Consider the following 16,829-nt stretch of genomic DNA (forward strand, 5'->3'; position numbering starts at 1 on the left):
TGTATACTAAAGCCCGGACAGGGCTACTTTTTCTTCTTTTTGGACATCTTGAGCTTCCCCTCGATCAACCTCTGCCCCTGTTTCTTTATCTCGGCCCGCGAAGGGACGTAGCTATGATCCACGTCAGCAAACTGGAAGGTTTCTGCACAGGCAAAAAAGGAATGACTGGCTCCCTCTTTCCAAAGACCCCCCTGACCCCTCTTTACCCGTTTGCTTTTGCAGCCATGGGCCTTCTGTGTCTGCAGCTCCTCTCAGAGATGGACCAGTGCCTGAAGACTCTGTGATCTGACCCCTGCCCTAAATCACCCAAGGCCAGGTGCCAAGAAACCAGGATTTGCCAGGATCACCCATACTAGCCGTCCTTCCCCGTTCACCCTACCCTGTCTTTGCGACAGGAATCCCACTAATAGTCTTTATGACCCATCCCATGATATGCCCCTTTGTCTCAAAAAAAAAAAAAATCCTCGTAAAGGTTAACCTCTGTCACCTCAATTAAAACCTTTCTCTTTAGCACCCAGTCTGCCAGTATGTTCCAGTCAGACCGAGGTGTGCCATCTCTTGCCTTGAGTTCAGGCCCTATCTAGTTCCTCTTCCCCCATCTAGGGGCTCACCTATCATGTCCTCCTCTTGGTCCTCAAAGGTAATCCTGGTATTATGTTTCTCCTTTAGAGTGGATGATTCCAGGGCATCCCTCACCTTTGTGTCGACCTGCAGGGCAGCACCCTTATCAGCTTGGATAGGACATGGGCTTTGTGGGTACCCTTCCATGGCCCGGGGCTACCTCCTCATCTCTGGTCAGCATTTGCACACGTTCAGCTAGGTATATGAGCTTCCCCTCGCAATACTCCAGCTTGCCATACACATCAAGGGTGTCCGACATTGCTACTTCTTTCTGTAGGCCAGAGGGGCAGCTTGTTTTTCTAGTGTCCCTACATGAGGACCTTATGCAAGCAGCTCCCCGCGAGGGCTGGTACCTGGGTGGCTGGCAAGGTGATGCCGATGAGCCGGATGTAGAGGTTGTCAATACCTGTCTGGATGGTCAGCAGTAGCTGCTGGCTCTTGGTCATGTTGCTGTGGGCCAGCTGGAGCCTTGCTTCTTCCTCTTCTAGCATGTTCTTCATCTTTTTTTCAACCGAATTAAAGCTGGGGAAGAGGTAGGCTTAGCAGTAAGGGTGGGACAGACAGTACTCAGGGCCCACAGGAGTCCTGAGCCAGGTGTGTCAACTTCAGGGGTTCGTAAATTCAGCTTCAAGCAGGTGGGTCCTTAGCTTTTCTGTGGATGCCCAGGTTTACTGGCTATAGGTATGTGCAGCTACTAACTTGTACCTGTGGGGCCATCCAGCAGCACCAGAACATACCCAACAGAGCTGGGTGTCTGGTGGAATTTGAGCACTGCCTCTTCCAGTTCCAGCTTCTTCATCAGGGCTTCCAACTGCATCCGCCGCTCCTCACGATCCTCCATCTGCAGCTCCAGGTTCTCCTCTGTGTTCCTCTGAGCCAGGAAGCGGCCCGCTATGTCCTAAGCAGTCCAGGGCAGGGAGAAACGGGTGTGGGTCTGAAAGGCAGTAGGGCCTCATAGCCCTGGTTTCTCCTGGGCCCCTCCCGATGGAGAGTACAGCTTTGTGGTACTTGGGGCTCAGTTATGACACTGAATACTTCTGGGTGCTAAGGTTTATGAGGGGCTGGGTAGAAGGGTAACCTGTACATGTCCTTATACATACATAGCTCTCATGACAGGCAGAGGGTAAGTAACTCCGTCTATCATGAAGAGACATGTATCGCCTTCAGTCAAGATGTTGTGGATGGGACCTCAAGGCCTGACAATGGTAACTCAGGTCTATGACAAAAGGAGGCCAGTTCGCTGTGGCTGTCAAGTTGGGAAGGGGTTCATGTCCTTAGCATTTGAACTTTAAAATTCTAGCAGACTCTGTCCCATGCATGGGGCTGGAGAGATGACTCAGAGATTAAGAGCACTGCCTGCTCTTCCAAAGGCCCTGAGTTCAATTGCCAGCAACCATAGGGTGACTCGTAACTGCCTGTAGTAAGATCTGGCGCCCTCTTGAGGAAGAGACTGGTCAGTCGTCTTCATCAGCTTAGACCATGAAACCCAATATGGACAAGTTCAACAGAACCGCCATATACGGGCTGCCTGTGCATACTTCAGCATTGCCGGGACATACATTTCGTTCATGTCTTTTCCATTTCTGTCCTGTGCCTAGAATATGGTGAGGACATGCCATCCACATGCCTCAGAAAAGCCCAGACTTGTTCCAGGCTTGGGAGCATCCAAGAGGAGGTTAAGCTTTGTAAACTTTCTACAGAGTACCCCAGGTCCTGGCCTAGCTTAGTCACCCTTCAGGTGTCAGGGAGACTTACCCAGAGGTGGGAGCACTGTACAGCAGACTTGACCCTCTCTACCAAAGTGGTCACTTCTGTCTGGTATTCCATATCTGCTATGGAAGTTTCTTTTTTCCTCACTGGGCAGAGCAGAAAGGGAGGGCCTAGTCAGCATGCAGGAATGGCTACCTGGTGGCTTTAGACATTCTGGCTTCGGAGAAGACACCCAGGGTGTTAGGTGCCCTCGTGTGATCTGTACCTGTACCTGCCCTCTTCAGCCTGACCCTTCAGAGTACCTTGGGAAACTCAAGGACAGAAAAGGACCAGGAGCAACATGGCATCATGTGGCTCTGGGAAGCGGTTCTGATGTCACTGGGCACCTGAGCTCTAGTTGCTAGAGATAGCATCTCTGCAGCCACCTTGTGCCATAGATTCTTCAGGGACAGTCAGGGAGAGGCAGGGGCTGTCTGTCTTCCTCACCCTAGTGACCACTGGTCTCATGATGACATGGCTGGGCAGTCCCAGTCATTGCTGGCTACTGGTGACCTTGGCTGGACAAGGCAAGGAGCTGAAGCTCACCCTTCATGGTATCCATACTCATCAGATTGGAGGGGAAATCCAAGTCCCTTCGGCCCTGATGGGAGAAAGAACCAGGTGAGAACGAGAAATGAAGGGTCCTCCCGGCTCTTCCCCCAAGGAGTGGTGGGTGCCACGGGGCGTGGCTCAAGATGTACACGGCGGTACTTCTCGCTGGTCTCCTTGGTGTGGATCTTGTCAATAAGCTTCTTTTGCTGGTTCAGCCGGTTTTCCCGTGCCCTTCGCTCCTCGATGAAGGTCGCCTCCCTTTGCCTCATGTTCCTCTGGGGACATAGAGAGTCAGTGGGGATATTGTCACACCAAGGGTCCCCCCAGGGTTCTAAAGCCAGTGGTCAGTCAGATTTTAGTCTTCATATTATTGGACTATAGAAGACTGGCCATTCTTTTCTTCTTACTGGCTCTCACTGTCCTCTTGGGTGCCCCTTTGCCTCTGTAGTGCAGACACTCGTGGTGAACACATGCCTACTGACTTTCCTCTCTAGCCCAGGCGCGCGTGCTCTCTCTCTCTCTCTCTCTCTCTCTCTCATTTCCCCTAGGCCCTTACCTTTCTTTAGTTGCCTCCTGGCTTGCTCCCTTGGAACCCATTAAACTGGATTTAAGATTTAACATATCTAAAAGTAATTCATCCCCTTAATTATCAACCCTAGTCTCTCCTCCATTCTGCTTTTCAGGCTGAAAACTGCCATCCCCCCTCCCTCCCTCCGTCCCTCCTGCTCTCACACCGCTCCTATCACCAAAGCTCACTGTGGTCACCCCTTAGTCTGCTTCTGGCCACCCCCACTCTACTGCTGGCCTGGCCACACAGCCAGTAGTTCTGCTCCCGCACCTTCTGGCACCTGCAGTTAATGTGTGCCACAATCTGTGATATCTTTCTGTTTGTTTGTTTGTTTCCCAAGACAGAGTTTCTCTGTGTAGCCCCTGGCTGTCCTGGAACTCACTCTGTAGACCAGGCTAGCTTCGAACTCATGGATCAACCCGACTTTGCCTCCCAAGTGTTGGGATCAAAGGCCTGTGGCATCACACCCAGCATAAAGCACAATCTGATCATGTGTCCTTTATCTTCTCTGAGGCTGTAAGACCCTATAGCCTCCAGTGATTCCTGCAGGGAAGTCACGTAAATTTCTGTGCACTAATATGTGGCAACAGCCCTGGCTTTTCTGTCCTTTCTCCTTTTGAGCTCTGATTACCCCTGGACTTTGCTGGTCCTTCAGAGCCCATTCAAGCATACTTCCTTGGAAAGCCACCCTGGATACTTCTGAAATCCTTTGCCTCTGTCGGCCATACTGATAGTATCATACTGATACTGATATATCATACTGTGATGTGGTGGACTACTAGATGAATTGCCTACTTCAGGAGGATGGGAGTTGCTGGCTTCCCTAGTCCTGTCTCCCTAGAGACAGTGATTTTTTTTTTAAAGAAAAGATTTATTTATTTATTATGTATACAGTGTTCTGTCTGCATGTCTGCCTGCAGGCTAGAAGAGGGCACCAGATATCATTACAGATGGTTGCGAGCCACCATATGGTTGCTGAGAATTGAATTCAGGACCTCTCTGGAAGAGCAGCCAGTGCTCTTAGCTGCTAAGTCATCTCTCCAGCTCTGAGACAGGGATCTTGGTAGTGACAAGGTGAATAGATGCCCACTTTCCTGGCCACCTCTATTATGGCCTCTGTGCTCAAATTGGCTTTCTCTGTCCCATGGGTGAGCAGATCAGTTGGTAGGGCTAACAATGGATTTCTCCAGTGAGGATGGGTAGTGTAGGCACAGGATGTCCAGATAGGTCCCGAACAAGACAGGATCAGGTGAGCCAGCTACTGATGGTTCCCCAATCCTTGGACTCACCTTGACCTCATCAGTAATCATCATGGCATCTTGGGACATGACGGTCATATCTGACAGCTCCGAGCAGTAGTTGGTTACCAGGTTCTGAAGCTTGTCTAGCTCCGTGGGGTATCCCGCCAGCACCTATCAGGATGGGCAAAGGCAGCATGGTCATGAAGCCATGGATTCCTTTGGTGCCATCATACTATTGCTGGCTTTCCTGAGCCTTCTGATTCCCTTCCATTCTTCATTCCCAGGCTGTGTGAGCCCTGGAGACAGCATAGGGGTTCTGTCTGTGGCCTAGCCTCTGGGCAAGGCACAGAGCGATCAGGAGAAAGAAGTGTTCTAGTGTGGATAGTCATTGGTGGCCTATGGACACTCGCTACCCAGGACAAGAGGATGTGATGACTCAGCAAAGGTACTCTGAAACCCAGGAGGGTTTGCTTGCGGGCATCTTTGGTCTGAAGTGGAACAGAGGGACTTGAAAGATGGGCTTGGAGACAGATAGGGCTCAAAGTGAAGTTCACTTCTGACCAGCTAGCGACGTGATCTTGGGATCACATCTAGCCTTTCTAGGGTGATCCTGACTTTTTTGAGAAGGTTTCTGTCAGGGTGGATGGAGAAGATAGCATATTTAGCACAAGGCTAGGTGCATCGATGGCCAAAGAAGATTAGCTTTTGATATTTTGCTGTTAAAACCGGTACATGCCGAATCTTTGCTGATTTTAAAGAAAATGTGGATATTGGGATTTGTTTCAGGTGTGTTTGTTCTGGAGCGAAAGTCCTACAAAGACTACCCAGGTGAAGGAGTGTGGGGAGGGCTGGACACAGGAAGGAAAGGTGGGCAGGGCCTCCAGTTGAGCCTCCAGCGCTAGGGTCAGGTAAGAGGGACAGACCAGAGCATGATGCCGCCGAGATGGCTCAGGGACATGACCCCAGCAGGGAAAAGCTTCTGCATTTGCCCACATTCCAACCCTTTCTCCAGCGAGCGAGCCATGCCACTCATTCACCTCCCTTTCTCCTTTTTTTTTTTTTTTTTTAAGATTTATTTATTTATTTTGTATTCAGTGTTCTGCCTACATGTATGCATGCAGGCCAGAAGAGAGCACCAGATCTCATTACAGATGGTTGTGAGCCACCATGTGGTTGCTGGAATTGAACTCAGGACCTTTGGAAGAGCAGGCAAAGCTTTTAACCACTGAGCCATCTCTCCAGCCCCCTCACCTCCCTTTCTAAGGACTAAAGCATTAGGGATTCCTTCTGGTCACCTTTCCAGGCCGGTCCACCGTGCTGCTTTCCGTACCCTGCTGCCCTGAAACCCCTTCACCCCCACTTCCACTGCAGATCTTTGCTCTATGGGAGCCACTGTGGGAGAGTGCTCAGTGAGATTCACGATCATGGTTCCCTGGGATATACAGGGGCCAGAGTCTGCTTCCTCCTGGCTTCCAATACAGAAAAAGCAGGGTAGCCAAAGAGGGCAGGGAGATGTGCGTCCAGCATATTTTTGGAGGTGGAAAAGGAATCTGTCTTGAACCATGTTAAGGGACTCCCTGGGAAGGGAGTATCACTCATCTCTGACCCTCAAAGACCCAAACTAAACTAGTTAGTATGTGAAAGAATTCTGTGGTTTTTGTGATGTGATGTGTGTGTGTGTGTGTGTGTGTGTGTGTGTGTGTGATGATTTGCATCTGTTTTTGAGACAGGGTCTCGCCGTGTAGCCCAGACTGTCCTGGAATATGTAATCTTCCCGTTTTAGCCTCTTGAGTTCTGAGATCACAGACCTGTGGTACCATGCCCAGGCTTAAGCCCAAATAATAGGCGCACCCCATAATATGTTTGTGTGGAACAACAAAAATGAAGTTCTCTAAGGAATGTTCCCACACACTTTTTTGAGCCACTTTGCAGGCTGGGTGAAAGATATTGGAGGCGGGGCTCCCTGGGGGCGGGGCTCACCTTCTTAAGGTAGTCCAGCAGGTCTGAGTACAGCATGTGGATGTTCCGGCTGGTGGTAATCTTGAGCGTGGTCTTTTCAATGTTGTTCTCCAGCTGGCGGATAATCTGATGGCAGTGGTGGAGTTGGATCACTGAAAAGGCTTGGTAACAAGACCCACCTCCCCAGAACCTCAGATCAGGTGTGAAGGGGCAGAACCCTGATCAGGAGGACATCGGTTGGGGGATGGGAGTGGGGGGGCTGGGCTTTCACACAAGGGTGTCGGGCTCCCTTAGTTCTGCCCCTGGCACCAGGTCCTGCAGGTGAAGTTATTGTACATCTTATCCACCCAGTCACCATGTATAAAATGGCTTTGATTCCCACTTCATGTTTACAGCTGTATGATAAAACATTACCTCAAGACATCGGTTTCCTGCTCCTTGTTAGTAAATTTTCCTGTTTGTATACAGCCATGTAAGGGCACAAACTAACCAAAAGGTCCTGCCCATCCGCAGATCCCACCCTGCTGATGTAATCCCACCCCTCTGTTGGGGGCCAATCTCACCTGTTAAAGTTTTTTTTTTTTTCTCTTACAAAGACCCTCACCCTTACAAAGGAGACGCCCTTCCAGCAGAACCCTGCCTAATTAGCGATCCAGCCCTGATACAGAGGCCCTGTCTGAAGGCAGGACTTCGTCCCCTTTCCAGACATCTCCACATCCTCTGGCATAGAACCACACTTTCGGAATCCCGCTCGCTGAGTCCCGCCTCTCCTGGAAAGCTCCAGTGCAAAGTCGGATGCTCTCCGCTGCCCCCGCCGGGTCCCCTGGCACCTGCAGCAACTTTAGCTCTTCTTTCGTGGCATCAGGCTGGTTCCGCAGACTGGCCAGCTCCAGCTGCAAGCTCTCCAGCTTCTGTCCCCGTAGCCGAGCCAGATGGATCAGTACGTTGTGTGCATTCACACGGTCGAAGACGTACTTGCGCAGCTTCTCCTGAGCCACCTGGGTCAGGGAGGGCGTCCGCGCGTGGGTGCGAGAGGGAGCGCCGCGGGGACCCCAGGAAGGCTGTGAGTCAGGGACTCGCGGCTGCCCCACGGGGAGCAGGAGGTGGGAACTCACTACGCCTTCCCGCCGGCCTCATTACATTTATTGTAGGCGGGCCTCGGGGACTGGGACGGAAAGGGGCAGGGGGTCATTTCTGCCTCGTTACCTCCATAGAACAACGGCGGTGTGCCAGCCTCATAGACACGTCCTTCCCGCAGGCTTTGGAGATGGTCCGCTGATCATACTGTGGAGCGGCGGTGGCTGAGCCAGGAGCCTTGCCCTTTTGCATTCCCCTGGGCACTGATGTACTCAGACATATCCCCCTGCGCCTCTTACTCGCAGCTAATCCAGCAAGGAGACCGTTGGTCCTGGGACCCCTGAGCAGAGCGCACAGGACCCCTCTAGGGACATCCCTGCTCCAGTGTGATGAGGTCCGGAAAGGAGGTCAGAGAGCCCAAGGAGTCCCGTGGTACTATGGAGTACCTGCAGGTACTAAGCACTCTGGGTGAGTATTGGGGAACCTGCCCTGGACGCCAGTCACAAAAGTACCCATCCCTGCAGCCCTTCTGGGCCAGAGAAAGGGGTAGGGCGTGTGCACGTGTTAAGTGAACCGCCACTTCTTATCCCCAGACTGCGAAGGGGGTGGGGCTTTTGCACCTTCTTAGCCAAAGCCCACTCCTGGGCCCCTCGACGGAGGTTGCTGCGCAGGAGGCCTAGTGTAGCCTTGTTCTGTGCTGTCTTCTCCTTCACGCCCTGGATCTGGAGCGCCCGACATTGTTCTGTAGGTGATGGAGGGAACAAGATTACCAGACGGTGGGCTAAAGGACTGGCTGAGAATTCCAGCAAAGCATCCAGAGAGGCTAGTAGAATGCGGCATTGCCTCCACGACCATTTATTTCCCCTTCCCTGGAAGACACGGGCTTCCCTGCTCAAATGGTAATCTACAAGGCTCTCCAGGGATGGATGCTGGCCAGTAAAGAGGGTGAGGCTGAGACCAGGGATGGGGAACCCTTGTCTCTTTCACAGCACCTGCGCCTAGAATCATGTCGATCTCTCCTCAGTCCCTCCAACTTTGGAACAAGATTGTGGTAAATGCACAAATCTCACAAAAGCTCCCCCTGCCCCCTCACATGGCAGGCCCTTCTGGAACTTTTGCCCAAGGGAGCCTGGGTGGGTTGTAGGATGACAAGCTGCCTACTAGCAGGCCAGAGTGGCAGTCCCCAGTGTGGCTCACCCTGGAGCCGAGTGATGGTCCTTAGCTCCTGTATCTGTGCTTCTACAGCTGCTTCATTGTGAATCTTCATGGTGGGGCCCTAAAGGTCCTCCAAGAGTCCTGTGTGCCTCTCAGCCTCCCTGCTCACAACTGAGCCTAAGTTGAGATTGTCCTCGGAATTTCAGGTCATTGTGATGGGACTAAGGTTCTCAATGCCCAGAGAACCCTGGAGTTCCATCCTTTCAGATTTCATTCTCAAGGTCACCTCTGGGTGCTTGCTCTGAGGGAAATGAGTCCTGAGGCTGCTGCTTCAGGGATTCCATTGGACACCAGAGAACTCTTGGTGGTGAGCAACCTGTGATGATTTAGTACAACACCTCACCCAGCACCCCACCTTCTTGTTCTCTCCCCTGCTCTCGGGGCCACAGAGCGCTCGACTGTGCCTCCTACATCTAACCTCAATGTCAGTGCTTGGGGAGACCTCTCTCTCCAACCCATACTCCTAGTTCAAAGCCCGGGCACTGGGTGATTTAGCGCCCCACCCCAGCTTCTGCCCAGCACTGTTCCATGTCTTCCAACTTTTCCAGACCTGTGCTGGCCCTGTCTGGTGCCACTCTGCTTGACTCCTGCCTCCCTTAGCCCCCTGGATCTTGGGTCCCCAATTGTTGGCAGGGACAAGACCACACATCTACACCATACCCCTTCCCTTAGAGCAGTGTGCTAGCAGTCGGCGGCAGCCCGGCACACCGTGGAGGCTGTGAGACAGACACTTTCTACAACCTGGTCTGCATGGGGCTGCATAACTCAGTACCAGTGGGGAGCTTACTCTTCTGCAGGCGGCTGTTCTTCAGTCTGGGAATAGAAGGCCAGGTCAGGGTGTTGCATGGCTGCTTCTTGTGCTGTGTCTCCCCTCGCCTGTAGATGCTTTCTGTGCCTGTGATCTCATGCGGTTGTCCCTCTGTACCAGTCTGTGTCCTAATCTCCTCTTATAAGGATGCCAGGAAGACTGGATTGGTCCCCATGGCATCAGTCAGCCCTAATCACTGTATTAAAGGGCCCATCTCCAATGGCTGCCTTCTGAGGTCCTGTGGGTTAGGACTTCAGTGGATGGATTTTGGGGGTTATGGAATCAGCACATGTGTCTAACACAGGACACATTTGTGTTCTCTCCCCATGTTCTCTCACACGGATCCTTTGCCGTTCAGCCACTTTTCTGTCCGGTCTAAACTCTGGTCACCCCTTGCCTCCCTTCTGGTCAACGCCTCATTCTCAAGAGGGCTGGAAGGACCTGACATGGCCACGGCCGCTCACCTTATCTCCCTAGCTTTTGGAGGCCCAGCTTGGTGTCCAGCTGAGGCTCTTTCTTTTCCCTCAGATACAGAACTCCTGAATTTTAGTGGAGCAAATAAATGGCTGTCCAGAGTAAGGCTGCCTTCCTGGGTTTCCTTCCGGTTGATGTACCATGTGACTTAGTTCTGGCCAGTGCTGTGTATACAGGCACGGCAGAAGAACTGTCTTCTTCCACCCTTTTTCCTTCTGTTAAATGGGATGATGACACAGTGTCTGGAGCTGGTGGAGCCACCCGGCATGATGAGCTAGATTGAGAAGTGGGGGCCATTACAACAGGAAAGAGACTGAAGGACGCCTGGGTCCCTGATCCCCAGAAGAGCTCTTAAAACAATGCCGGGGATTGAAGATGGCGTGTCCTCCAAAGCTAAACTCATGCTGGAGTTTATACCCCACCCCCATTGTGAAGTTTTAAGAGGGTAGGAAACAGGACTGTGTCCTTTAGGTAGGGCTTTTGAGAGATTATTAGAATTTAAGTTACCAGGGTAGAGCCACCATGGTCAAACCTCGATGGTTTTATAGGAAGGAGGATGCAACATGTATGCTCTGTTTCTGACCGTGTGATGACCTGTGATGTTTCTGGACTCTGCCAGAATGACAGCCACCACCAGGTGGCTGCTGGACCTTTGGCCTCCAGAACCGAGGGTTAAAACAAGTTTTTTTTTTTTTTTTAAAATATATATTTATTTATTTATTATGTATACAATATTCTGTGTGTATGCCTGCAGGCCAGCAGAGGGCACCAGACCCCATTATAGATGGTTGTGAACCACCATGTGGTTGCTGGGAATTGAACTCAGGACCTTTGGAAGAAGCAGGCAATGCTCTTAACCTCTGAGCCACTTCTCCAGCCCTTGGTTTTGTTTTTTTTTTGTGGTTTTTTTTTTTTTTTGTTTTTTTTAGTTGGGCAGGCAGAGGCTGGCAGATCTTCGTGAGTTCAAGGCCAGCCTGGTCTACAAAACGAGTTCCAGGACAGCTAGGACCGTTACACAGAGAAACCCTGTCTGGATTTTAAAATTATAATCTGCCCAAGTCTGTGGTATGTTGTTGGCACCAGCACAGGCACTGATAGACCATCTACCTCGGTTTCTATAAGAAAACTAACTTGGCTCAAGCTTCAACTATGAGAGGCCTGCTGCCACTCCACCCACTGATTTGTTCCCGCAGACATCCAGTTGACAAGCTCAGTAGAGGTGCAGGAGCAGGCCAAGGCCAAGTCTTTGTGCTCCTGGGATACCAAGGTTGGGACAATCTCTGTTTGTTTGTTGTTGTTGTTTTTTAAACAGGGCTCGTTGGTGTGGGTGGTCTCCTTCCTCCCCAAGACATTTCCTTTGGAGCTTTGCTGCTTGTTCCTTCTTGGAGAAGGGGCTTCACTGACGCCAAGTAGGTGGGCACGACTCATGCCCCTACCTGGCCTTTGACTGCTCCTACCTCTGTTCTGCTCTTCTGGTAGACTTCCAGGAGGATAGGCATTGGTGTAACTACATGGCCCAGATGGCTGGAAGGAACATCCAGTTCTGGGGCTCTACATTTGGAATTTCTGCATATCCTCCAAGATCAGCCGTACAGCATGATCACATCTTCTCACCCCTTACATTCTGTTTGTTTCTGTTTTCTGGAGACAGAGTTTCTCTGTAGCTTTAGCTGTCCTGGAACTCACTCTGTAAACCAGGCTGGCCTCGAACTTACAGAGATCGGCCTGTTTGTTTTTTCTTGAGATAGGGTTTCTCTGTGTAGCCCTGGCTGTCCTAGAACTCGCTCTGTAGATCAGGCTGGCCTCAAACTCAGAGATCTGTCTGCGTCTGCCTCCCCAGTTCAGGGATTAAAGGTGTGTGCCACCACTGCCTGGGCTCTCTTTTTACTATTACACCTGTATTTCTTTCTCTTTTTTTAAAAAAAAATATTTATTGGGGCCGGGCGGTGGTGGCGCACGCCTTTAATCCCAGCACTCGGGAGGCAGAGGCAGGTGGATCTCTGTGAGTTCGAGACCAGCCTGGTCTACAAGAGCTAGTTCCAGGACAGGCTCCAAAACCACAGAGAAACCCTGTCTCGAAAACCTCCCCCCCCAAAATTTATTGATTGATTATGTGTACAGCATTCCTTCCATGTGTGCCTGCAAGCCAGAAGGAGGCGCCAGGTCTCATTATAGATGGCTGTGAGCCACCATGTGGTTGCTGGGAATTGAACTCAGAACCTCTGGAAGAGCAGTCAGTGCTCTTAACCACTGAGCCATCTCTCCAGATCCTACACCTGTATTTCTTTTGTGTGTGCCTGTGCATGTGTAACGGGAACCCACACACCACAGTAGAGATTAGTTGTTACTCTTCCCACCACGTGGTTCTTGGGGATTAAACTCAGCAGGCTTAGCAGTGGGCACTCTACCACGGAACAACCTCACCAACTGGTTTAATTGCTTCAGAGCTCAGGTAGGAAAAGGACAAGCCATTTATTAGTTACAACCCTCCGCAATTCTCCTTGGACTCGGGGCACAGAAGTCAGAAGAGGGACCCCAAAGCACCAGAAAAAATATAGAGAAGTCTCTCTTGCCACTTGCAGGCTGCTGCCTTCACAGCTGTGAGCAACAGGATACAACCCTCTCTGAGACCGCGACTTCTTGCTGCTCTGGAGGATATCCCCCCCACCCCACCCCCACCCCTTGTCTTCCAAGCCCTTTTCTGAGCTAAACTCCTGGGCGAGTCCTAGAACTGGTTGTCAGGCAGGCCTGCCTAAACACACGTGTGGGGGACAGGTGATACTCAAGAGCGTGTGTGTGTGTGTGTGTGTGTTTGGCGAGGTAGGAAGGACCAGCCTGGAGTTAGTGTTGCAGTCTGTATTCCAGGATTCGCCTCTTCAGATCCTCCACACCCTAAGCAGCCAGAGCTCATCTAGTTGTGATGATCTGTAGGAGGCAAAAGGAGACAGCTGGATTCACGTCTGTGGGTTTTTCTGTTTTTGTTTCGTTTTTGATTTTTTTTTTTTTGAGACAGGGTTTCTCTGTGTAACAGTCCTAGCTGTCCTAGAACTCGCTTTGTAGACCAGGCTGGCCTCGAACTCACAGAGATCCACCTGCCTCTGCCTCCCAAGTGCTGGGATTGAAGGTGTGTGCCACCACCGCCTGGCCTATGTCTGGTTTTTGAGGGGTCCTGATCCTGTTCTATCATGAGAAAAACAGAGCTCCTGTCAGATGTGGTTAAACAGACTTATAATCCCAAGCATAGGAGGTGGAAGCAGGGATTCAAGGCCAGCCTGGGTGATGGATGGACCCTTTCTCAGAAAAACAAAAAAACAAAAATACCTGAGTTCTGTAACAAGGACAAGCAGGCCTGAGGCCCACCAACTTGGTATCAGATTCAGGGTCTCAGTCCTAGACACTCCTCTGAGTTGTTGGGCTAACTGCTGTGCCCTGTCCCACACCTTACAAGGCCCTTCCCTCTGTCTCAGGGTCACCCTAGTTTCCTAGCTCCTCCTCCAGGGAACGCGCTGCTCAGTCTTTGTTGTTCTTGAGGCTTCTAGCCTCAGCCCCTCAAGGGGGAAGCAAGACTTGCCGGAGGGAAGAGACCAGTCTATCACTTGAGTCCCGTGAGCTCGTTTTCCTGAAACGTCTTGCTGCCCCTTTGGGGCCCTCTCACCTGTGTTCATGTCTTTGGGGAGTTGACCTGTCTCCAGGAAGATCCAGAGATCTCTGCATTTCTGAGACTCCGTTTTTGTCACTTTGTAGCTGGCCACAGATCCTACAACTGGAGGGGGGGAAGCAGGAGGGTGGTGAGTTGGGGGACCTTAGCCCCTGCACGTTTTACAAGGGGACCAGGCACAAGCTACTTCTGGGCAGACAGGGTGGGTAGGGCTCCAGCCAAAACAGGACGGTACCCACTACGGAGTACTCACTAGCAGACACCAGCAAGCTCCACTGCACAGGGTATGCAAACTTCCGCTTAATGAACAGCTGCAAGCCGAAAGTCACACCAGTGCCTGCCGAGAGCCAAGAAATCATTGGTCAGCCTGCAAGGTGATGGTCTTAGTGTCCACTGCACCTGCAATGCAGGCAAGATGACGTGGCGCCACCTTGTGGACAGACAGGGCGGGACAGTAGGTTACAGTTTTTTCCCTTTAAGGTGTGTTCTTTTTTTGTGTCCCAAAGTGGAACCAGCCTACCTGTGACAAAGGTGAAAACGCCCTTCATGAAGGCGTTCGACTGGCACGCGGCATATTCCTCGAGCCCCTGGGATGGAGGTGGTGGTGTTCATGGCTCAGTTCCCTTTCCTCCCCTCCTGCTCCTCCTTTGGGCGTGACCTGGTTGGGAGAGGGACACTGGGGACCGGATATATCCCACCCTCTCCTAAACTCCTTCAGCGTCTCTATCCCCAAGGCAGGAGGGTCCCCGCTCCGCCACTCCATGAAGGAGTTCCCCCTGCCTGTACTCGGCTTCAGGTTAGCTTCTGAGAACTAGATCCAGCACCCCAGGCCAGCCTTCTCACCGGGTGCTTGGCGGCCACTGCGTCATCCACTCGGGACAGGCCCAAATTCACCATGGTTGGTCAGGTTCCGCCAGAGAGGACAGTCACACTGGGGGCGGGGTGGAGCCTAAGACTCGATCCTGCGCAGAACGTAGGAGAGAGGGTCACGTCCCCGAATCCCCGGTCTAAGGGGAGGAACCTAGATGAGCTCACCACGTGGGCGGAGCGGGGAGGCTGTAGGTCTCGTACCGGCTGGTACGGGTCTTGGAGTTGATCTTGGGATTTTGTGACCCTGCAAGCAGCCCTGGCTTTCGTCACTCCTTCAAGAGCGCAGTGGTCTTTTTAATTACTTGAGCCGGGGCTTTGCTTTAGGACTACAATTGAGGGTTAAAGTAACAATGGAGTAGAGACTTGGAATTGCAGAAATTCAATTGAGCCCTTTTTTGGTGCCTGTTCTGTGTCAGGGCCTGGAGTCTTACGGAGGAGTCCATAGAGCTAGGCTGGTTGCCCACAGGTCAGAAGGTACTGGCTGGACAGAGAGAGGTCAGGACATTCAGGAGGCTCCCAGAAGGGAGCTGGTGAGCTGAGCCTCCTGGAGAGTATGAGCCAGGAGTAGAGCGATCGGATGGGATGCGAAAAAGAACTCTGGGAACTGCCTGATACTGACCTTGCCAACCAAGGACTAGGGACAGAACTAGGGGCAGAGAGGGGCAGTAGGTACGTTTCAGGGAAGGCAGCGGGTTGTGTGATCCCCGCAGATCCCTCACCCCAGATTGGAAGCCCTGTCAGTGGCAGAGGCTGATTGTCTGGCAGGACTCAGGTGTGGTGACATTTCATTTGTATTTTAATAAATAAAGCTTGCCTGAAGATCAGAGAGTAAAACAGCACCCCTTCCTCCCCCTCCCCCCGTCAGCCTTACAGACCAGGCAGTGGTAGTGCACACCTTTAATTCCAGAAACCACAGTAATTTGCCATAGAAGCTGGGCGGTGCATGCCTTTAATCCCAGAAATAGAGAGGATTATAAAATGGGAGAGACAGCTCTCAGACACAGTCTCATTCTGAAATTTTTGGAGGCAGGATGGCCATTTGGGACTGAGGTTAAGGTAAGAGCCAGTGGCCGGCTAATTTGCTTCCCAGATCTTCAGACTGAACCTCAGTTTCTCTGAGTTTTTATTAATCGTGCATCAGTATGGGTTGGGCTCAGAGACTGTGGACAGCAGGTTTGGGTGGGGTTGGGGTTTGCCAGGTGTTTATGCCTGGGTGAAAAGTGTGTTGAGGATCTGGCTGTGGTGTGTATCCAAGTCATCTTAGCGTGGAGGAGGTGAAGGCGGGATGATTGTGAGTTCGAGGTCAGCCTGGGCTAAACTTGTGGGCCTGTTTCAGGGAGACGGGAGGGGAGGGGGGCTGGACTCAGGCCTTTGTGGTTGCATGGCAAGCACTTTAAAGACTCAGCTATGTATGTCTGTGTGTGGGTGTGCACACATGTATGTAGGTGATATGTCTGTGTGTGGTTGTGTGCGCATGTGTGTAGGTGATATGTCTGTGTGGTTGTGTGCGCATGTGTGTAGGTGATATGTCTGTGTGGGTGTGTGTGCATGTGTGTAGGTGATATGTCTGTGTGGGTGTGTGTGCATGTGTGTAGGTAATATGTCTGTGTGTGGTTGTGTGCGCATGTGTGTAGGTGATATGTCTGTGTGGGTGTGCATGCATGTGTGTAGGTGATATGTCTGTTTGGGTGTGTGTGCATGTGTGTAGGTAATATGTCTGTGTGTGGTTGTGTGCGCATGTGTGTAGGTGATATGTCTGTGTGGGTGTGCATGCATGTATGTAGGTGATATGTCTGTGTGGGTGTGCATGCATGTATGTAGGTGATATGTCTGTGGGTGTGCATGCATATATGTAGGTGATATGTCTGTGTGGGTGTGCATGCATGTATGTAGGTGATATGTCTGTGGGTGTGCATGCATATATGTAGGTGATATGTCTGTGTGGGTGTGCATGCATGTATGTAGGTGATATGTCTGTGTGGGTGTGCATGCATATATGTAGGTGATATGTCTGTTTGGGTGTGCATGCATGTATGT

At 51.5% G+C, this 16,829-nt stretch overlaps 2 protein-coding genes across 2 annotated transcripts; both read right to left on the reverse strand.

Annotated features, from left to right (window-relative positions):
- Window positions 1-23: 23 nt before the first annotated feature.
- On the reverse strand, window positions 24-9,034 carry Ccdc183 (coiled-coil domain containing 183). The gene is made up of 14 exons (XM_041675278.1): window positions 8,965-9,034; window positions 8,388-8,509; window positions 7,897-7,974; window positions 7,521-7,688; window positions 6,712-6,816; window positions 4,780-4,902; window positions 3,072-3,197; window positions 2,917-2,971; window positions 2,377-2,477; window positions 1,359-1,519; window positions 975-1,143; window positions 782-892; window positions 612-708; window positions 24-142 (listed from the first exon to the last, which is right to left on the reverse strand). Exons 1-14 carry the CDS (start codon window positions 9,032-9,034, stop codon window positions 24-26), a joined length of 1,605 nt encoding a protein of 534 aa, XP_041531212.1.
- Window positions 9,035-12,951: 3,917 nt separating this feature from the next.
- Window positions 12,952-14,858, reverse strand: Tmem141 (transmembrane protein 141). The gene is made up of 5 exons (XM_041675150.1): window positions 14,766-14,858; window positions 14,443-14,509; window positions 14,176-14,259; window positions 13,920-14,027; window positions 12,952-13,189 (listed from the first exon to the last, which is right to left on the reverse strand). The coding sequence occupies exons 1-5, from the start codon at window positions 14,817-14,819 to the stop codon at window positions 13,176-13,178; spliced, it is 327 nt and encodes a 108-aa protein (XP_041531084.1). The 5' UTR covers window positions 14,820-14,858; the 3' UTR covers window positions 12,952-13,175.
- Window positions 14,859-16,829: the final 1,971 nt, after the last annotated feature.

Source organism: Microtus oregoni, unplaced genomic scaffold (genome assembly GCF_018167655.1).
Source record: "Microtus oregoni isolate MIOR12 unplaced genomic scaffold, Mior012 000025F_ref0000491, whole genome shotgun sequence".
NCBI lineage: Eukaryota > Metazoa > Chordata > Mammalia > Rodentia > Cricetidae > Microtus > Microtus oregoni.

Coding starts and splice junctions, on each gene's coding strand:
- Ccdc183 (XM_041675278.1), bottom strand. CDS start 9,034: ATGAAGATTCACAATGAAGCAGCTGTAGAAGCACAGATACAGGAGCTA. Junction 8,510..8,964: donor GACCATCACTCGGCTCCAGG/GTGAGCCACACT, acceptor CATCACCTACAG/AACAATGTCGGGCGCTCCAG. Junction 709..781: donor TGCTGACCAGAGATGAGGAG/GTAGCCCCGGGC, acceptor GCTGCCCTGCAG/GTCGACACAAAGGTGAGGGA.
- Tmem141 (XM_041675150.1), bottom strand. CDS start 14,819: ATGGTGAATTTGGGCCTGTCCCGAGTGGATGACGCAGTGGCCGCCAAG. Junction 14,510..14,765: donor CAGTGGCCGCCAAGCACCCG/GTGAGAAGGCTG, acceptor CCTCCATCCCAG/GGGCTCGAGGAATATGCCGC. Junction 14,028..14,175: donor GAGCTTGCTGGTGTCTGCTA/GTGAGTACTCCG, acceptor CCCCCCCTCCAG/TTGTAGGATCTGTGGCCAGC.